This window comes from Pogona vitticeps, chromosome 2, assembly GCF_051106095.1.
Source record: "Pogona vitticeps strain Pit_001003342236 chromosome 2, PviZW2.1, whole genome shotgun sequence".
Lineage (NCBI taxonomy): Eukaryota > Metazoa > Chordata > Lepidosauria > Squamata > Agamidae > Pogona > Pogona vitticeps.
The window spans coordinates 14,423,234-14,444,260 of NC_135784.1; the positions used below are offsets into that span (position 1 = coordinate 14,423,234).

The 21,027-nt window shown below is 46.0% G+C and overlaps 2 protein-coding genes across 4 annotated transcripts; both read left to right on the plus strand.

The window, feature by feature from the left end:
- The first annotated feature begins 1,534 nt into the window (after positions 1-1,534).
- On the plus strand, positions 1,535-6,509 carry LOC110070737 (uncharacterized). 2 transcript variants are annotated; one of them, XM_078387465.1, is made up of 6 exons: positions 1,535-1,983; positions 2,316-2,777; positions 2,940-3,057; positions 3,242-3,321; positions 3,839-3,965; positions 4,522-6,509. In XM_078387465.1, exons 2-6 carry the CDS (start codon positions 2,355-2,357, stop codon positions 6,339-6,341), a joined length of 2,568 nt encoding a protein of 855 aa, XP_078243591.1. In that variant the 5' UTR covers positions 1,535-1,983; positions 2,316-2,354; the 3' UTR covers positions 6,342-6,509. The 2 variants fall into 2 exon arrangements, with proteins under 2 accessions (XP_078243591.1, XP_078243590.1); XM_078387464.1 differs by having other exon boundaries at positions 1,535-2,777.
- A 3,118-nt stretch (positions 6,510-9,627) lies between these two features.
- On the plus strand, positions 9,628-19,458 carry LOC110070739 (uncharacterized). Of its 2 annotated transcripts, XM_072987920.2 has the most exons (4): positions 9,628-9,737; positions 11,817-11,965; positions 12,152-12,281; positions 14,315-19,458. In XM_072987920.2, the coding sequence occupies exons 2-4, from the start codon at positions 11,825-11,827 to the stop codon at positions 14,896-14,898; spliced, it is 855 nt and encodes a 284-aa protein (XP_072844021.2). In that variant the 5' UTR covers positions 9,628-9,737; positions 11,817-11,824; the 3' UTR covers positions 14,899-19,458. The 2 variants fall into 2 exon arrangements, with proteins under 2 accessions (XP_072844021.2, XP_078244065.1); XM_078387939.1 differs by lacking the exon at positions 9,628-9,737 and having other exon boundaries at positions 10,758-11,965.
- The last annotated feature ends 1,569 nt before the right edge of the window (positions 19,459-21,027 follow it).

Sequence of the window (21,027 nt, forward strand, 5' to 3'; positions counted from 1 at the left end):
AATTTGTCACTGCCTCCATGTCTTCCCCTTCTATTTCCCAGGAGGTGATGGGACCAGTGGCCATGATCTTAGTTTTTCTGATGTTGAGCTTCAGACCATTTTTTGCACTCTCCTGTTTCACCCTCATTATAAAGTTCCTTAATTCCTCCTCACTTTCTGCCATCAGAGTGGTATCATCTGCATATCAGAGGTTGTTGATATTTCTTCTGGCAATCTTGATTCTAGTTTGGGATTCCTCCACTCCAGCCTTTCGCATGATGTATTCTGCATATAAGTTGAATAAGCTGGGGGACAATATATAGCCTTGTCGTATTCCTTTCCCAATTTTGAACCACTCAGTTGTTCCATATCCAGTTCTAACTGTTGCTTCCTGTCCCACGTATAGGTTTCTCAGGAGACAGATAAGGTGGTGAGGCACTCCCATTTCTTTAAGGACTTCCCATAGTTTGTTGTGATCCACACAGTCAAAGGCTTTTGCATAGTCAATGAAGCAGAAGTAGATGTTTTTCTGGAACTCTCTGGCTTTCTCCATGTTAGCAATTTGGTCTCTAGATCCTCTGCAATCTACAATTGTAGATACAATATGATAATTGTCTGAATTGAATTCAACCATTCCTGTCCATATTAGTTCACTGATGCCCAGGATGTCAATGTTTATTCTTGCCATCTCCTGTTTGACCACATCCAACTTCTCAAGGTTCATAGATCTTACATTCCAGGTTCTTATGCAGTATTTTTCTTTGCAGCATCGGACTTTCCTTTCACTTCCAGGCACATCCGCAGTTGAGCGTCCTTCGGCTTTGGCCCAACCACTTCACTATCATTTGTACTAGTCCTCCGCTCTTCCTCAGTAGCATGTTGGATGCCTTCCGACCTGAAGGGCTCATCTTCCAGCGTCATATCTTTTAGCCTTTTGTTCATGGGGTTTTCTTGGCAATGATACTTGCCAGTTCCTGCTCCAGGTGGATTGCGTTTAGTCAGAACTCTCTACTAAGACCTGTCCGTCTTGGGTGTCCCTGCACGGCACAGCCCATACCTTCTCTGAATTACTCCAGCCCCTTTGCCATAACAAGGCAGGGATCCGTGAAGGTCAGCCTACTGTGATTAAACAAAACAAAAATTGTGAGCAGTCTTTCTATCTTTCCCTTTCATTGTATCCCACCTTTCTTTGCAATCTGCTCAGAGCAGATTTAAAACGGACACAAAGACAGAGACAACAATAAAAGAAAGTCCACATATTTTTTAGAAGTTCAACATCTGTCCATTCAAAGTGTATTTCTTATGTGCTGCGGGATACATTGCTCAGGGATTTAGGCATCTGACTGACAGGGGCTGGACTCGATGATCCCGAGATTGCTGCCAACCTTTATGTCCTTCCTTTTTAACCATCCTATTTACCTGCCAGAGGTCCTCCAAAAGAGGTAGAACCATGGAATCCTAGTTCCTAGATGAGCAGACAGGAAGACTAGAAGTCACTTCCTGTTTCCGCCCTGGAGGTGCGCCCGTCTTTTCCTTCCCGGAAGAGCCCCCTCCCTTCTTCAGAGTTCCAGGCGGGACTGAAAGCGCCTCTTAGGGAAGCCGGGAAGCCCCGGGGCGGGAGAAGGAGGGGAGGTGGGGCAGCGGTTGGAGGACTTGGTTGTGGGGCTTGGCTTGAGGGAGAAAGAGAGGTCAGGGCGTTGGGAGAACGAGAGCCGGAGAGAAGGGGAGCCCGAGCTGGGGGGGGGGGGTCCCTGGAAGACCTTTCCTTCCTTCCTTCCTTCCTTCCTTCCTTCCTTCCTTCCTTCCTTCCTTCTCTCTCTCTCTCTTCCTCCCTCCAAGGCCAGGGCGGGTGAATCTTCTACGGGGATCGTCTCCCAAACTCCCCTCCTCTTCCTCCTCCTCCGAGGGCTCCTTCCTCCGCAGTTTAAGAACACACACAATTAAACAAAGAAGATTTAGAACGATCCTAAATGCACCGAAAACAGAGCAGTCAATTCAGGACAGGTAGTATCCCATCATCTTAGTTTAAAGCCTGCTTTTAAAAGCCAACCCCTTGCAGTGCCTTTTTCCCTCTCTTCACCCACTTCCCTCTTCCATGCCTTCTTGTAGTCGTTTTGGAATACAGCTGTTTTATCCGCCCATGGGGAGAAAGTAGTCCCTGGTGGGTGGGGGTGTAGAAAAATGTGGAGAGCTCAAACTTTAGAGAAAGCAGAATCTGTAGAGTGGCGTTGCGTGGTCAGTTGTTTCTCCTCCTTCAATCTCTTACAGAAAGGAGCCATTCCGAAGCCTTGAGCTTGCCCCTGAGGGTTTTTTTTTTGTCTTTGCTTTTTGTACAGACGGAAAAAACGGTCCATTTGCTTCCATTCTTTTGGCTCATGTTGGAGATGAAAGTGGAGGTCTCAGCCAGTTCTGGAGCTGGAAAGGAGCTGAATGACATGGAGGGTTGGAGCAACGAGGAATTCCCAGAAAGAACTGGACAGAACAACCTTGATACGGATTCTCTTGACCCAGAAGTCCAGTGCCAGCATTTTCGGGAATTCAGCTACCAGGAGGATGAAGGGCCCCGAGTGGTCTGTAGCCAACTTCATCGTCTCTGCCGTCAGTGGCTGAAGCCAGAAAAACACACCAAGGCTGAAATGCTGGACCTGATCATCCTTGAACAGTTTCTGGCTGTCCTGCCACCAGCGATGAAGATCTGGGTCAGAGAGTGCAAGCCGGAAACCACTTCCCAGGCCGTGTCACTCGCGGAAGGTTTCCTCCTGAGCCGGAGAGTAGATAAGGAGGAGGAAGAGGAGCTGGTGAGAGTTCAAGTCAATAGTTTTTTAATAAATTGCCTAACTAAACATTTCCACTCTTCTTCCTAAATATGATGTTTTTTCCTTTATTGTTAGTTTTTAATTTTATTCCTCCGTTCCTGTGTTGGGTATCCAGAATTTGCTATGTACATTTTTTTTGTACAGGATTCTTCAGAATCTCTCGCTGGCTCCCCTCTGGCAGTGGACTCTCCTTTGTCCCTCAGGCAGAGGGCACTGCTTCCGAGGAACAGGCTGGAGGGGATTGGAGGAGCCGTCTCACAGGGTAAGACCCAGTCAGCCCATTTCTTCTCGATCTCCCTTCTTTGCAACTTTCCAAAGCCATTGAATGGCCTTTTAGGCCTCCTGCGTGCAATTCATGAAAGATTGGTTGATCAAACTAGGGTGATTATTTTTTGGGTAAGTTGAGGATAAAATTCATGTGAAGAATAAGAGATCTTTCCTTGCAGGCATTGAAAATATGCAGGGAACCTCTCCCTCATCTCTCCTTTGCGGAGGAATGGAAGCTGTGCCTGTGCAGCCAGAACAGGTAAAGGGGATTGGATGGGGAGATGGGGAAGGAGTCTGGGCACCTTTGTTTCCTGTCTGCCTTCTCGGCTGGATACCATTTGCCCCCTTCCATTTGCTCCTTTCAATATTGTGTAGTAAATGGCCTGGCAATTTTTTGTGTCAGGATCTGGCATCCGATCGTCCACTTACTCACCTCAGCTTGCTTGCCGTTCACACCTCGGCTGATCTTCCAGTCACCAGCAAGAGCACAGACTTCTCTGCCCTGCCCTTTTTTCTGAGTGGCAGGTCAGCCAAGAGGGGGGAGGGTCAATGAGGCCTGAGCTGCTGCTGGGACTGGAGGAAGTACAGGAAGTGAGGGTGCTGGTTGATCCAGAGGAGGCAGGGCTGGGGAGCAGCACTACCTACGCTGCCCCCCTTATGAACTGGGACAGATTGATTCATGCCCATCTCTAGTTGGGTTCTTTCTCTTGGCGGTACTAAGTGAGAGTCGAACAACCGCATTCTCTCTGAAGATGAAAGGCTTCCTCTTCTTTCAGGGTCCTGTAACCTTTGACGAAGTTGTCATGGATTTCACAGAGGCGGAGTGGGCATTGCTGGACCAGAACCAAAGGGCCTGCCACAGGGACGTCATGGAGGAGACGCATGAATATGTGGTGTTTTTGGGTGAGTTTTGCTTTTTTTCCCTTCAGTTGACAGACCCACAGTGCAAATGGTACCAAAGAATATGTAGCCTATCATTGCTGTGAACGTTCACAAGATGACAGAGAGGGAAACTCAAAATTTTTCTTTCTGTAGCACAATAGGTGGCGTTTAGACCCTTGGATGCTCAGTCCACTGCATATCCACAATAAAAGAAGTGAAAAACAACTCATCACTTGGATAGGATATTCCATTTCAGATGTACAGGTCTAAAGCTTAATCCTCACTAATTGATACATTCCCCACAAAGCAGACAGGAAAGGACCAGTGATAGCTCTGCCCCTTTAGAGAAACAGGAAAAGGAGGTGGGACTGAAAGGCAGACTTCTAAGAATATGAGTCTAACTGTAGGTGCAGGATGTCTGAGAGTCAACAAGGGGACTGACCATTCTTTTCTCATGTTTCATTCCAAATTCTCCCTCCTGATCATTTTGGGTTGCCTAGGGTATTAGAGGCGATGCCAATCTGTTCAGCATCCCGAGGTGCCCCCTTCCAATGGGATTTTGTTTCTCTTATTTCAGCCCGTGAGGGAAGACACAGCGAGAATGAGGAAAAATTGTGTTGGGAAGGCTTGGAAACAGTTGTTTGCAAAGAGAGTCATCTTCAAGGAAGGAGAAGTGAAGAAAATACACACAGTAAAAATGAAGATTTTGCTTTTCCACTCAGAGATTCGCAGGATGCTCTGCTCCAGGAAAATGGAGAGAAAAGGAAGGAAATGGGTAAATGTTCTTTGGACAGAAATAACTGTAGTCTAAGTGCTGCTTGGACAAGCCACACGGGAGGGAGACCGCTGAAAATCCCAGAAGGTGCCAAGAGTCTTTGTGATCTTTCACTGTTTGGAATTCATCAAACTTTTCAGAGCTTCGAAAGTAAAAAGAGTTTCCAGCACAGACCGAACCTTATTTTCCCTCAGGGAACAGACACAGAGAAACCCTTGAAATGTGTAAAGTGTGGAAAGAGCTTCAGGCACAGGACATCCCTGGCTCGTCATGTGAGGATCCACAGTGGGGAGAAGCCATTTAAATGCCTGGAATGTGGAAAGAGCTTCCGTCAGCATGGAAACCTTGCCAGTCATTTGAAAATCCACACAGGGGAGAAACCTTTTAAATGCCTGGAATGTGGAAAGAGCTTCCGTCAGCATGGAAACCTTGCCAGTCATTTGAAAATCCACACAGGGGAGAAACCTTTTAAATGCCTGGAATGTGGAAAGAGCTTCAGTCACAAGTCATACCTTGATCGTCATCTGAGGATCCACACAGGGGAGAAACCATTTCAGTGCTCGGAATGTGGAAAGAGTTTCCGTCAGAACGCAACCCTTAGGTTTCATCAGCGACTCCATAGTGGAGAAAAACCGTTTAAATGCTTGGTCTGTGAAAAGTGCTTCAGTCGAAGCACAAACATGGTTGCCCATATGAGGATCCACACAGGGGACAAACCTTTTACATGTCTGGAATGTGGGAAGAGCTTCGGCCGGAGAACAAACCTGAAAAACCACATGAGAGTCCACACAGACAAGAAACCGTTTGCAGGCTTGGAATGTGGGAAGAGCTTCAGGCAGAGAATGCAACTCATTTCTCATCAAAGAAGCCACACACACAGAGAAAGAAAGCGCTTCCAGCACAGACCGAGCCTTGTTTTCCCTCAGGGAATGGGCACAGAGAAACCCTTTAAATGTGTAGAGTGTGGAAAGAGCTTCAATCACAGGGCATCCCTGGGTCATCATCTGAGAATCCACACTGGGGAGAAGCCATTTAAATGCTTGGAATGTGGAAAGAGCTTCAATCAAAGGGCACACCTTGCCAGCCATGTGAAAATCCACACAGGGGAGAAACCTTTTAAATGCCTGGATTGTGGAAAGAGCTTCAGTCATAGGGCATCCCTGGCTTCTCATCTGAGGATCCACACTGGGGAGAAGCCATTTCAATGCTTGGAATGTGGAAAGAGCTTCAATCAAAGGGCACACCTTGCCAGCCATGTGAAAATCCACACAGGGGAGAAACCTTTTAAATGCCTGCAATGCGGAAAGAGCTTCAGTCACAGGTCATACCTTGATCGTCATCTGAGGATCCACACTGGGGAGAAGCCATTTAAATGCTTGGACTGTGGAAAAAGCTTCCGTCAGCGTGCACACCTTGTCAGCCATGTGAAAATCCACACAGGGGAGAAACCTTTTAAATGCCCGGAATGTGGGAAGTGCTTCAGTCGCAGCGCATACCTGGTTCGTCATCTGCGGATCCACACAGGGGAGAAACCATTTAAGTGCTCAGAATGTGGGAATAGCTTTGGCAAGAGCAAAACCCTGAAAAACCACAAGTATGAGTGCCACTGTAGGGATAAGTGACAGATTAGGACTCAGGAGGCCTGAGTTCAAATCCTTGCTACTTTCCCCAGGAGTAGCAGTGAGAAACTAGTCCATGATCCTGTCATATCCCTCAGAAACCGTTTTAGGATTGCCGCAAGCCAGAAAAGGCATAGAACAACAATAACAATAAAATCAACCTTAAATGTGTCTTTAGTGTGTTTTGTAAGGTTACTGTTAGCAAATTTATAAAATGTACTGAATGGTCTGTACTAGATGTGAATACAACAGCTGTAATGACAACATGGTACCTCCAAGTTAAGATATAGTCTATCTCGGTCTCTTGGTGGTGGTGTCTTTGTATAAAAACTAGTAGAGGAGGGGAGCCTCCTTCTTCCTTGCCATCATGCTCATGAACTTTCCAGGGTGACTTAGGCTGGCCACTGAGAGAAAGAAAGACTGGTGTTTTGTTTTTAATTAAGAAAACACAGAGGCTTTTAAAGAATATAAAAAAGCAGACAAAACCCTAACTCCAACCTACTATATTCCAACAGATGGAGGACTGAGTGAATTTTGTGGCCCAGCTGAAACTTCAATTCAGAGATTCAGTGAAACATTTTGTGTATCAGTGCACTTAGCTCTGGGGAGGTGTTCTGTGGGAAATATGGGGCAAAAATACCCCTTGCTTTTTAACCCGAGAGGAAGTCTCCTTTTATATTTCCTTGTGGGTTCTTTTCATACTGGAGGAGGCAAAACCTTTTCTTTTTCAATGCTCTCAGCTAAACCCACTTCTTATGAGTTGCATTCCTAAGCTTATCTATAATTTATTTATTTTATTTATTTATTTTATTTATATCCTGCCTATCTGGTCGGGTCAGGACCATTCTAGAATAATAGTATTGGTTGTTTCAGGATTCCTTTCATGCTATGTTATTGTGTGTTTGCTTTGTAGCTGCAGGGCTATTTCCTGGGCTCCTGGAGAATGTTGTTTAGCCACTGAAGGGCAGAGTGTAAGTTTTACAAAGAGTGAATTCAGGTCGGAAGGAGATTTTCCCATTCTTCCTCTGCCATGCAAGGCGATTTTGAATAATCTACCGACTTGCCATTTCTGGCTCTTTCGTTTTTCCACCCTTCTTCCTGTTTGTCACCAGGCAATGGTGATCTGTCTCGGTGGCCAAGAGAGTGTCCATGAAATCAAAAACAGCATCCTCCTGAGTTGAGATTTCCATGTGGGATCCCTTCCAAATTACCCCCAAATCCCAGCTGTGTCCACAGAAAGATGCCACAGAAATCAAGGGCTTTGTAGTGGCACCCTTTTTGATTTGTTCTTTTCCCTAAAACTTGGAAAAATCACCCAACGCATCTCTGTGGCTCCAGACTGAACTATAGAAATCACAGTAAAAGCACCCCATCGATATATAAATCTGGATCCACTCCATCTAATCAAAGTTTTTTGCATGGTAGTGCCATGCAACAAGCATCAGTTTGTGCTTTGGCAGTGGTTTGTCAAACAGGTGGTGGGGCAATTTGAAAGGATCCTCACACATTTTCTGGGGCATTTTTTTAAAAATTGCAATAATAATAAAAACACCAGAAGTTATTGTCCCATTTGTAGAGAAAAAGGAGACATAAGATCACAGAGAGCTAAATCTTAATTGCTACCCCTAATGCCTTGGCATTATAATGTTTGGGAGATTTGTGGGGAGGGGATTTTTTTTAAATTGATAAAAAACATACTACGTGGGACACCTGGAGAAACAGCCAGAAAATACTAGCTTGAGCTGTGGAGTCTCAAATGTGGGGTTCCACAGGGGTCGATCATCTCCCCAGTGCTGTTTAACATCTATATGAAGCCGCTGGGTGGGGTCATCAGGGGGTGTGGAGCATCGTGTCATCAATATGCCGATGACACCCAGCTCTACATCTCCTTTCCTCCAACTGCAAGTGATGCCGTCCTGTCCCTCCAGTGCTGCCTGGGGCCGTACTGCAATGGATGCAGGAGAACGGGCTAAGGCTGAACCCGGACAAGACGGAAGTTCTGAGGGTGGGTGGCCCTGTGGAGGGTGGTTTGGGAAAATCGGTCATGTTTGAGGGGGTGGCCCTGGCCACAAAGAGTGGGGTCCGCAGCCTGGGAGTACACCTGGACCCGACGCTCACCATGGAAACGCAGGTGGCATCGGTAGTCCGCTCCACCTTTTTCCACCTTTGGCGGATTGCCCGGCTGCGACCTTACCTAGACACGGGGGCGCTCACTACCTTAGTACATGCGCTCGTAATCTCTAGGTTAGACTACTGTAATGTGCTCTACGTGGGGCTCCTTTTGAAGCTGATGCGGAAACTTCAGGTCGTGCAGAATGCGGCAGCCAGACTCCTCACTGGAGTGAGAAAATGCCAACATATCTCTCCTACTCTGGCCATGCTGCACTGGCTGCCCATCCGTTTCCGCATTGACTTCAAAGTGTTAATGCTTACATATAAGGCCCTAAACGGTTTAGGACCTCGATACTTGATGGAATACCTGCTTCCACCTAGATCTACTCGGATCACCCGCATGAGCCAGGAGGTGAGGCTGAGGAGCCTGACGCCGAGGGAAGCCCGGAAAGAAAGGACATGAAACTGGGCCTTCTCGGCGGCGGCTCCTCGCCTCTGGAACAATCTCCCTCCTGAGATCCACGCGGCCCCCACTTTGGACACTTTTAACAGTCAATTAAAAACATGGCTATACATTCAGGCCTTCCCTCCAGTTAATATCTGACTTTTCTGTTTATTCTCTCCTTATGTATTTTCTATTCTATTGTTGTATTCTGTTTATTACAATATGATTTATGTAATTGTGTGTGTTTTTTATATTATTTCACTGTTTTTACAATATTGGAAGCCGCCTAGAGTGGTCTTTTAGACCAGATGGGTGGGGTATAAATCAAATAAATAAATAAATAAATAAATAAATAAATAAATAAATAAATAAATAAATTTGTGACTCTTGTAGAGTGCAGGCGGCATACAAGTCGAATAAAATAGATAATAAAATCTTCCCCTGTGATTCCAAAGCTCACAATAAAACTAATGAAATGAGTAAAATATGAATAACAATGTCGTGTTAATTTCTAGCATTTAATTTTGTTTTCTTAATTTATGTGGGGCTTACGAATTGCCAACACCGAATTAACTAAGAGCAAGATGGGAAGAGCCTCTTTTTCCCTTGACAGCTTCTGTCCAATGAGCATGTTCCACACCACGAAGGGTTAAAAGCATTAAGCAGAGTGTGGTCCTAGAGAGTCTCTCAGGCCAGAGGGAAGGAACTCCAAAAAGTCCACTTCCTGGGTTTTTTTAAACCTTTGGGTGTGCAACCTTTTTTTCCTTCCCTCCAAAGACCCTCGCCCTCCTCGGGAGTTCCGGTCGAGATTGCAGATGACTTCGGGGAAGGTCGGGAAGCGGGTGAGCTGCCGGCGGGGGAGAAGGAAGGGAAGGCAGGCAGGAAGGCAGCGGTTGGAAAAAGTGGGGCGGGCGCCTTCCTGGGCTAAGCCTAGGGATGGGGAAGGCTTGGGGCTCAGAGCCGGGAGAAAGGGAGTCTTGGCTTCGGGGGGGGGGGGGAGTCCCTGGAAGAGCCAGGCGCCCCTTCCCTTTCTAGGGTGGGATTATTGAGACTCCTTTGGGGAATCGAACCCCCCCGCCCAGTAAACTCTCCTCCTCCTTCCTTCCAGCCTGTGAAGCCAAGCCTTCCCCACGGATTCCCCCCCCCCTTTGACCTCGGAGAGCTGGAAACCAGTGATTGGCATTTGCACTGGTGGGGGATTGGACTGGGAGGAAGCATACTGGGAAGTGGGGGGGGTTAAGAAAAGTGACCCCCCTCCCTTTGTTGCCTGGGGAGAGGATGGCTTTCGTCGTGGGGCCCTTTCTGCACAGCAGATCCTTGACTTGCAAAGGCAGAAAAGACCCCCCCCCCCCAATAGAAGAGTGAAAAACCAAGGTTGGGAAGGCTTAATTAGAGGGTGGGTGGAGTTTATTAATCCATTCATTTTTGGGACAGAACCAGTGATCAGTTGGAAACACGGGGGGGGGCAGGGGGACTCTGTGATCCCTTAGGAGGTGGACAGGAGGTCCTTCCCCTGTATTTGCCCTCAGCGTCCGGGTTGTTTTCCATGCAGGGGGTGTTCAAGAATTGGCCCTTGGGCTTCCTACATGGAAGAGCCGAGGCACCACCAGACAGATGTCAGAAGAAAACTCAGGAAAAGGGTAGAGCAGCCACCCTCCACAGTGAGGAATTGGCTGAGTGGGTATTGTATAATCAAAGGCTTTCATGGCGGGGATCTGGTGGTTGTTGTGGGTTTTTCCAGGCTGTTTGGCCATGTTCTTAAGGTTTTTTCTTCCTAACTTTTCACCAGTCTCTGTGGCCGGCATCTTCAGAGAACAGGAGTCAGAACTCTGTCTGTGCTCTGGTGCAGTTTGCTGTATAGTTAAGTATTTATAGCTATGGGATCAGCGTTTGCCCTTTTCAGGAGATTGGGTAATTATAATGATCAGTGTGGTTTTTTGTTGTGGGTGTATTGTTGTGATAAGTGTGAGAGATGATGTGTCACTGTGATTGATGGGTGTCGTTAGCTGGTAGAACATGCTGATCACCATAATCACCTAATGTCCTGAAAAGGACAAAAGCTGATCCCACAGCTATAAATACTCAACTATCCTACAAACTGCACCAGAGCACAGACAGAATTCTGACTCCTGCCCTCTGAAGATGCCGGCCACAGAGACTGGTGAAACGTTAGGAAGAAAAACCATAAGAATATGACCAAACAGCCTGAAAAACCCAGAATAACTGTCGAAGTGGGCATTCCTGCCTCTACTGTAATCCATCTCTCATTCTCTAAGGCAGTGAGTGAGTCCTTTTTGAGTCTGGCCTCTATGGGTAGATATTGAATGGATTGGTTAGTCAAAACAGGGAGACATATTTTTCCCATGTACAATATAAAGAATGTATGCGTTACAAAAGCTCTCTCTACTCTAGGGGTGGGCAATTAATTTCTATAGGGGGCCACATGAAAAATCTGAACTGTGTTCAGAGATGGGTAGTAATAGGCCCCCATTGGGTGAGGCCCTGCGGTGAAGGAACTACACGGCTGACAAACTTTTTAGGGAGTTAACTATGTCAGCCTTGTAATTCATTCACCGCAGGGAGGGGGGGGAGAAAAAAAAACAGACACTGAGCTAACTCACCTGTCCTCCGTTCCCCCGCGGCCTTCCTCTCTGACTGTCTTCTATCCCGCGCAGGTGACGTGATGTGTCATCACGTCGCCTGTGCAAGGATCGCTTCCGGCCTCCAGCATCGGATCTTGCGAGTTTTGCTTACTGCCATGCTGGGTGACCGGAGCCGGAGTTCCAGCTCATTCAGCGGCGATGGGCGGGCTGGACAGGAGCGACAATCGGCAGGCCAGACAGGAGCGGCTCTCGGGCCGTATGTGGCCCGCGGGCCGCACTTTGCCCAGGTCTGCTGTACTCCATTCATTTCCTTTGCAGATTTTGGCATGATGCTTGGGACCTATCCTGGCTCATCTCTTCTTTCTGGAGGAACAGAAACAGTATCTGTGCAACCTGACCTGGACAGTGCCAAGCTGCGGAGAGACGCTGGCCGCTTCCCTCTCTTGGACCTCTCTCTGAACCTCAAGGTATCTGTCTCGTTCAGTCTGCTTTGGCCTGATCTGTACATTGGGAAATTTACGGGTATTGGCCATGAAAAGTTGAATCTTGACCCTGAGCACCAATCATGTTATTTGTTTAATTTTTTTCCTCTTTATTAGTGAATAGAAGCATTGGTTTCTGGGTGAGGCTAATTTCCCCCCCTCTTCTCTCAGGGTATAGTGGTGACCTTTGAGGACGTAGCTGTGTATTTTACGGAGAAGGAGTGGACTCTGCTGGATCCGGGCCAAAGGGCTCTCCACAGGGACGTCATGGAGGAGAATTGGGCCAATCTGGTCTCCCTAGGTAGCCTTTATCTTCATCCTCTCTGCTTGAGAATTTTTTAAAATAAATTTCATGTGTTCAGCAGTTTTTTTTTTCCTTCCCGTGTGCTAGGGCAGTGGTCTCCAGATGTTCTTGGACTACAACTCCCAGAAGCCTTCACCACCACCTCTGCCAGCCAGGATTTCTGGGAATTGAAATCCAAGAACACCTGGAGACCCAAAGTTGGGGACCACTGTCTAGGGCTCTGAGGTCTTTTCCTAAAGAGCATTGTGGATGGCAGAACCAAAGGTCTTCTGTAGATATCTATCTATCCATTCAGGCTTAATACCAGTTTTGTTGTTGTTGCCCAATTTTTATATTTTGTTTCGTTTGTGTTGCGATGTTGTTCTTATATGTAAAACACCCAAAATAGTATTAGGCAGATGCTGAAAAATACGGATTATGCAGTGGATAGAAAAAGTTTACACAGCCCTGTTAAAATGTTAAGTGTCTCTGATGTAAAAAAAACGAGACAAAGATAAATTATTTCAGAACTTTTTCCACCTTTAATGAGACCAATGAACTGTACAACTCAGTTGAAATCTTTTAGGTGAAGGGAAGTAAAAATAAAAAACTGAAATAATCTGGTTGCATCTGTGTGCACACCCTTAAACGAATAGTTTGGCGAAGCACCTTTTGATTTTAATACAGTACTCAGCTTTTTTGGGTATGGATCTATCAGTACGGCATATCTTGACTTGGCAATATTTGCCCACTCTTCTTTGCAAAAATGCTCCAAATCTGTCAGATTGCAAGATCTCCTGTGCACAGCCCTCTTCAGATAACCCCCACAGATATTCAATCAGATTCAGGTCTGGGCTCTGGCTGGGTCATTCCAAAATGTTAATCTTCTTCTGGTGAAGCCATTCCTTTCTTGATTTGGATGTATGCTTTGGGTCGTTGTCATGCTGAAAGATGAAGTCTCTCCTCATGTTCACCTTTCTAGCAGAAGCCTGAAGTTTTTGTCCCAATATTGACTGGTATTTGGAACGGTTCATAATTCCCTCTACCTTGACTAAGGTCCCTGTCCCAGCTGAAGGAAAACAGCCCCAAAGCAGGATGCTGCCACCACCGTGCTTCACTGTGGGTATGGTGTTTTTTTGGTGATGTGCAGTGTTGTTTTCGCGCCAAACGTCTCTTTTGGTATTAGAGCCAAAAAGTTCAACCTTGGTTTCATCAGACCATAACATTTTTTCCCCACATGCTTTTGGGAGACTTCAGATGTGTTTTTGCCAAATTTAGTCGGGCTTGGATGTTTTTCTTTGTAAGAAAAGGCTTCCGTCTTGCCCTTCTACCCCACAACCCAGACATCTGAAGAATGCGGGAGATAGTTGTCACATGTACCACACAGCCAGTACTTGCCAGATGTTCCTACAGCTCCTTTAATGTTGCCGCAGGCCTCTTGGCAGCCTCCCTGATCAATTTTCTTCTAGTCTTTTCATCAGTTTTGCAGGGACCGCCAGTTGTTGGTAATGTCTCTGTTGTGCCACATTTTCTCCACCTGATGATGACTGTCTTCACTGTGTTCCATGTATATCTAATGCTTCGGAAAGAATTTCTTTTGTACTCCTCTCCTGACTGATAGCTTTTAACAATGAGATCCCTCTGATGCTTTGGAAGCTCTCTGCGGACCATGGCTTCTGCTGTAGGATGTGGCTAAGAAAATGTCAGGAAAGACCTACCAGCATAGCTGATCTTTATTTGGGATTCTTCAGAGGCACTTTAAATGATGGCAGGGTGTACTGACTCCTACTTAACATGAGTTTGAATGTGATTATTTACTGCTCAACACAGCGACATCCCCAGATATAAGAGGGTGTGCACACAGATGCTACTATATTATTCCAGGTTTTTATTTTTCCTTCCCTCCACCTAAAAGATTTCAGTTTGTTGTTCAACTGAGTTCCACAGTTCATAGGCAAAGGTAAAGGTTCCCCTTGACATTTAGTCCAGTTGTGTCCAACTTCTTCTTGGTTTTAATCAGGGGTGTTTTTTTTTTTTTTTTGTCATTTTAGCTACTGATATGGAAGGCAAGAAGAGTGAGAAAGAAATAAAAAGCCAGTCCCTGGGAACAGCCATTAATAAAAAGCAGAAACACTGCCCCAAAAGCACGAATAACAAGAAGGGGAAAGAAACAAATTGTCCAGTGGTCTCCACTGAGCAAGAACAATATGCATCGGCTTTGATTTATCTGCTGGGCACTGACTTCATTAACCGACATGGCGAAGCAGGACAGTTCATCTATTATCTGCGCCGAAAGCGTGCGGGAGCGAGGCAGACGTGGATTCCTGGTTGGATTCATTACAAATGCAAAAAGTTGATCCTTTTCCGTTGCGCGGAGAGCCCAAAGAAGCCCAAAAACAAGTTGGAACATTTTCATCTGGGCAATCTAGCCAAGAGACTCGCCATTCACCAGAGAACGTGCGCCCCTCTGGAACTCTGCCCTTGTTTGGCTGAATTGCGACAAGTCCACCTGCACCAAATCACCAACGACTGGGCACACCAGTACGAATTCCCCCCAGAAACGTCAGGCTCGCAACCTGGAGCCAGCCAACCTTCCCGAGAACCAAGAGGACAGCAGCAGGAAGCAGCACCGTAGGAACGGCAAGGGCAAGACGCTGGATCCAGCACGCCCACCACTTCCCGTGACCATAACCTGTACAGGACCCATTTCATTCCAAGATGTGGGTGGGTCTCTTGGTTCACCTACCCTCCCCAAGGAAGGAGAAGAGGCTCTAGATGAAGAACTAACTCTGGATCTCCTTCTGAATGACAGAGAAGCTGATGAGCAGTTGCTGGAAGACAGGGTAGATTTGATTTAAAGCAAATTAATTTAAATCACATATAAATCGCGATTTAAATTTTAAAAATTGGAATTTCTTTTCCAATTAAAATTGTAATCATCTTTTTTGATTTAAATCATTATTTTTGATCATTTAGAGTGGTGCCCCGCATAACGAGCGCTTCGTTTAACGACAAATCCGCATAGCGATGTTTTTTGCGACCGCAAAAGCAATCGCATAATGATGTTTTAAATGGGAAAACATCGCTTTGCGAAACACCGATTATCGCATAACGATGTTTTAAGAACAGCTGATCGGCGGTTCCAAAATGGCCACCGGGTAAATAAAATGGCCGCCTGCAGTGTTTTCGCGCCCTTTCCTTGTTTACCAGGCAGCGAAAATGGCGGCCGCAAGGAGGATTTTCGCAGAACGGTGAGTTTTTTGCCCATAGGAACACATAAAATGTGTTTTAATGCGTTCCTAAGGGCTTCTTTGTTCCGCATAGCAACGAATCCGTATAGCGACGATTTTTTCGGAACGGATTATCATCGCTATGCAGGGCACCACTGTATTTTCATCCACCCAAGATAGATCTATTTTCAGCTGTCAAGCATGAGGGAGTAGTAAGACAGTGGAACCAGTGACCTTGAGAGGTGGCGAGCGCTCCAACACTGGAGGCTTTCAAGAGCAACTTAGACAACCACCTGGCAGTTATCCTTCGATTTGTATTCCTGCACTAACCAGGGGCTAGGCTTGATGGCCTCATGGGCCCCTTCCAACTTCACCGTTTTGTGATTCTATGAAATGTCAGAGTCTGATAAATAATTATGGGGAGGTGCAGAAAATGCAATCTTGAAATTGTGCATTCTACTTTAAAAATCAGTTTTGAACAACAGTTTGTTAAGTGTGGCTGCAAAAGTAGATGCCAGCTCTCCGGCTGTTGTACAAAGTCATTGTGCGGCAACCTGACCTTGTAGAATAATTTTCTGTCCATGGCTGGCAGTTGCACATATTTATGTTGCAATGTGCTAATATGAGTAGAGATGGTATCTGCAGGTCCCATAAGTTACAAAAAGCAAAGTGTACTGCTTCTATACCCCACCCATAGCGCTTAAAGCACTCTCTGGGTGGTTTAACAATTATTCAGGTGACACAATGGTCCCCCAGCAAGTTGGGTCCTCAATTTACCAACCTTGGAAGGATGTAAGGCTGAGTGAACCTTAAGCCGGATACCTGGGATTGAACCCAGGTTGTGAGCAGAGCTTTGGCTGCAGTATTGCACTTTAGCCACCACACCAGAATACTCTTTTGTACCCTGTGTAGCATCGTTGTGCACCAGATTCTTGTTTTCAAAGCCTTCCGCACTCCCCCAGGTTTCACAAAGTATAAATAATTGCCAGAAAAGATAGCCAAAGCAATGGACAAAGGAGGCCAGGAGAGAACCATTAGAGGGGGCTGCAACTCTGCTACGGGTAGTGGTAAGATTTTTCATACATGCTGATCTGATTTTATAATTGCTGTAGTCTAGGCTTTTGATTAAAGAGTTTGTTAAAATACTTTTCATAGATGGGACTTAATGGAGAGTTGATAATTATAACCCCGGAACAGCAAAGCTGAAAGGGATCCCGTGGATGATTGAATCCAGCCCCACTGGCCAATTGAAATCCCATCCTCTGGGCTCTGCAGCCAGATATCGAAACCACTAAGTTTTATAACAAAGAAAATATGACTGTGCAACACTTTTGAACTGAGTTTTCTCTAACACTATAGATACTATCTTATTTTTTTCATTTTGAGGTACCATTGTTCATGTATATTAGGGCACAGGTTGTCAACCCCTGGTCCGCGACCCGGTGCCGACCCATGGCCTCAGCCGGACTGTGAAGACAGACCTCCCCCCCGCACGCACTCCCCTCCCCACAGCTGCTTTGTGCGCACACACGTGTGCCAGCGCCGTCGTGAGCTCTCCCCCACCCCTTCACGTGTGCGCCTGAGCGAAGGGGTCGGCGCTTAGGCCTGCAGGCGCTCCTGCACATGCATGAAGGGGTGGGGGAGCACTCACGCTAGCGCTGGCGGGCGCGTGGGCGCTCCCCCACCGCTTTGCGCATGCGCCCAAGAGAGAGAGTGCCCGCACAAGTGCAGCGGCGTGCCCTGCCTTCCTCAAAGAGTCAGCAGGTCCGCAGTCTCAAAAAGGTTGGGGACCGCTGTATTAGAGCACCTTTAACTTTTGTTAGAATAGTTACTCGTAGTCACAGTCACATTCCCATAACGTATTAAGGTTTCATATGTATTTAAGTTTTTAAAATATTCCATAGATCATTTAGTAAATTAAGCCCATATAATGGATTGATATCTGCTTGCTTCTGCCTGTTCAATAATAATTAGAGATTTTCTTGGGCATTCCATTTATCTTTCTTGCAAAGAAGTTAAAGGATATTCAGAAGGAAGAAATAAACTGTACAAGGTGCAAAATATTCTCTGAGTCATATTTTCAGGATAAATGACAGCTGTAACAAACGCAGACTTCTAGAGGTCTACAAAGTACTCTAGGGGTTCTTCAAGAGATGTTCAAACATCAGCTTCCCTGACCTGACATTAAAGCGTTTCATGGGTATAAGCCACTTTAACACCCATCACCCATTCCATGCAGCAGAGAAAGTGTTGAAATGTTTGGAAAGTGGAAAGGACTTCATTCACACCACCATGCACAGTTTTCTTCAGATTTCCTGACTATTATGTTGTTTTTAAAGGAAGTTTTTAACATGGGAGACCAAGCCGGGGAGACCAGATGAAGCCATGAACCCAAAGGTTGATGATGATAATAATACTACTATTAATGATGATGATGATGATGATGATGATGATAATACAGTGGTGCCCCACATAGTGACGATAATTCGTTCCAGAAAAATTGTCGCTATGCAGATTCGTTGTTATACGAAAATAAAAAGCCCATAGGAATGCATTAAAACCCGTTAAATGCATTCCTATGGGCAAAAAAACTCACCGTTATGCAAAAATCCTCCATACGGCCACCATTTTCGCTGCTCGGTAAGCGAGGAATGGGCGCGAAAGCACAGTGGGCAGCCATTTTTTTAACCCAGCGGCCATTTTGGAATCGCCGATCAGCTGTTGGGAAAAGATCACTATGCGATAATCAGTAAGCGAAACAGCTTACCGATCATCGCAAAGCGGCATTTTACCATTTAAAACATCGCAATGCGATCACAAAGTCTTCATCGCTATGCAGATTTGTCGTTAAACGAAGCACTTGTTAAGCGAGGCACCACTGTAGTAGTAGTAGTAGTAGTAGTAGTAGTAGTAGTAAATAATAATAATAATAATAATAATAATAATAATAATAATAATAATAATAATAATAATAATAATAATAATAATAATAATAATAATAATAATAATAATAATAATAATACAACCCTGAAGAAGCTCATCAGCTTTCTGTGCAGAAATGGAGGCTGGAATCCAACTGGTGTCATTAGATTGTTTTGTGTAACGTACTGTGGCTAATCATGTATTGTAGGGGTACAAGGGTACACTGGATAAAAATCCTGCGGACATGTGGCCTGAACGGGCCTGCAGACATGTGGTCTATAGTCTGGCCTCTAGAACGGCATGGAGGAAATCTTTGGTTTGCTTCCTACACTGTTTCCCTGTCGGCAAAAAGGGGCTGAGAATTCCTCCCAGCCTGGACCTTTGCATGATGGAAAGAGCAAAGACAAATACGTCATTGCTGTGGCCGAGCTGAAACACAACGGAACCGTGTGGACAGGCTACAAGGCGCGATGCTTTCAGTGGCTCCAGGCCCAGAGTGTCCCTGATCAGCTGCTAGGGCCACATCGCGTACCACCAAACAAAAAGGTGATTCGCTTTCGCGAATCAAGACGAGTGGTGCCCTGCGCTTTTTCTTCTAGCTTGCCACCTGCCCCAACACAGAACTGAATTTTAAGGGGGGAAGGTAAGGAAGCCAAGCAGGACCCTGAACAATCTGGGGCTTCAGTGAAGCAAGAAGCCAATAATGGCTTGAGGCTCGGACTCAGAACTACATTCTTCCATACTCACGTACAGATGCTTCTCATTTCACTTTTCCTCGTGTAATTTTTACTTTTGCAGATTCCAACTGCTCTGGGGCCTTTTCAGCTAGAGAGCTGGTGGAAGGTTAGGGGCAGATGTAGTGATTTATAACAGGCTACCCACGGCTGATTTTGCACAACTAATGTTATGATACTTAATACATGCTTACACTTTTCATTTCGTCATGGCATTGCATTGTGTTAATTGATTTTCCTTTGATTTCTTTTGTAATCTTATTCCCTGTTCACCTGATGTGATTTAAATAAAACTTTTCCTTTATTATACCTGCCGGTGGCTTAGTGCCATTTCTGCTTATGACCTCCTAACAAGAACATTTTTTTTTCAACACCCTGCACCTTCTTAAATAGCCACCACCAGGCACAGCAAAATATGCAAAACAACGCAGAAACACTAACAGAGTTTAGCAGGAAACTAGCAGGGACGTCGCAGGGTGGAAGTCAAAGGTTGGGTATCTCCCCCAAGTTGGATGTTTTAATGTCACAAGAGACACGGACTTCAGGGTGCAACAGAATTAAATGGTTCCACACACCCCATGGATAAGAAGGGCAACCTGAGGGGTGGACTACTGTCACTTGCTTCTACCTAGAGTAAGTAACAGAGTAAGCTCCCTGCCTATAATCAATCTGCAAAGCAATAACGGTGAAGGTTGTTGTAGATTTTTCGGGCTGTTTGGCTGTGTTCTGGAGGTTTTTCTTCCTAATGTTTCACCCGTCTCTGTGGCCAGCATCTTCAGAGGACAGGAGATAGAACTCTGTCTGTGTTCTGACTCCTCTGAAGATGCTGGCCACAGAAACTAACGAAATGTTACAAAGAAAAACCTCCAGAACACGGCCAAAGAGCCTGAAAAACCTACAACAACCATCAGATCCCGGCTGTGAAAGCCTTCGAGAATATGATCATGGTGAAGTTCCATAGGTGTTGAGTGCTGTTTATAAATGCACATCTTTTCCTACAACGGCTGCCAATTAAATCAATTTGGCAAGGGTTAGAAGTCCACTCTTACCAGGTGTGTGTGTAAGGAAGAGACAGCAAAAGAAATATATCCTCCTGCATACACAGATGGCAAATTTGGGAAGAAATCACCTCACACCTTTTTGCTTTTCTGTCCTAAAAATTTGCTTCGGATCAACTAGCAGGAACTTTTGCAGGCTGGGCAAAAACGCACCCCGGCAGGATGGAAGTCCACGCCAGCCACGTTCCCTCAGAAATGTTTACAATATCTGAAGGTTTTCAACGACCGCAAAGGTTGGGACCCAAGGCCAGGAGTGTCGTGATATGGAGAGCACCAGGGTCTTCTCCTGGGTGGGTAAAAGGAGCATCCTGAGATCATGGCCTTGTAGGTCATTGGAAAGGCCATGCAGGGGTTGCTCTCTCTGCCCCAAGGGACCTCCCCACAAGTGCTTCCCATCCCTGCTCCCTTTCTTTAGTCCACCCACCTTCTCCCTCATCGGGAGGGAGAGGACTTTTTTAAAAATCCCTTTGGGGCTGGATAGTTGAGTGGTTTAGGTCTCTGGTTGCAGAGTCAGAGGTTGGGAGTTTGATTCCCCACAGAGTCTCCTTGGCAGGGGCTGGACCCTGTGATCCAGAGGGTTCCTTCCAGCTCTGCAGTTCTAAGATGATGATGATGATGATGATTTGCTGCAGAGCTGGGCAGTGGTGGGTGTTTCAGATGACCGCTCCCAGAATCCCACAGGTGTTCCTCTTTCCTGCCCCCCCTGGCTCTCCCACCCTAGTAAAGCGGCCTTACTGGCTCTCTCCAGTGAGCTCCCAGCCCTCCATCTTCTCACTTTACTCCCCCCTTTTGCCTTCTCCCTTGCACATTTTCTCCCACG

Coding starts and splice junctions, on each gene's coding strand:
- LOC110070737 (XM_078387464.1), top strand. CDS start 2,355: ATGTTGGAGATGAAAGTGGAGGTCTCAGCCAGTTCTGGAGCTGGAAAG. Junction 2,778..2,939: donor AGGAGGAGGAAGAGGAGCTG/GTGAGAGTTCAA, acceptor TTTTTTGTACAG/GATTCTTCAGAATCTCTCGC. Junction 3,058..3,241: donor TGGAGGAGCCGTCTCACAGG/GTAAGACCCAGT, acceptor CTTTCCTTGCAG/GCATTGAAAATATGCAGGGA.
- LOC110070739 (XM_078387939.1), top strand. CDS start 11,579: ATGTGTCATCACGTCGCCTGTGCAAGGATCGCTTCCGGCCTCCAGCAT. Junction 11,966..12,151: donor ACCTCTCTCTGAACCTCAAG/GTATCTGTCTCG, acceptor CTCTTCTCTCAG/GGTATAGTGGTGACCTTTGA. Junction 12,282..14,314: donor GGCCAATCTGGTCTCCCTAG/GTAGCCTTTATC, acceptor TTGTCATTTTAG/CTACTGATATGGAAGGCAAG.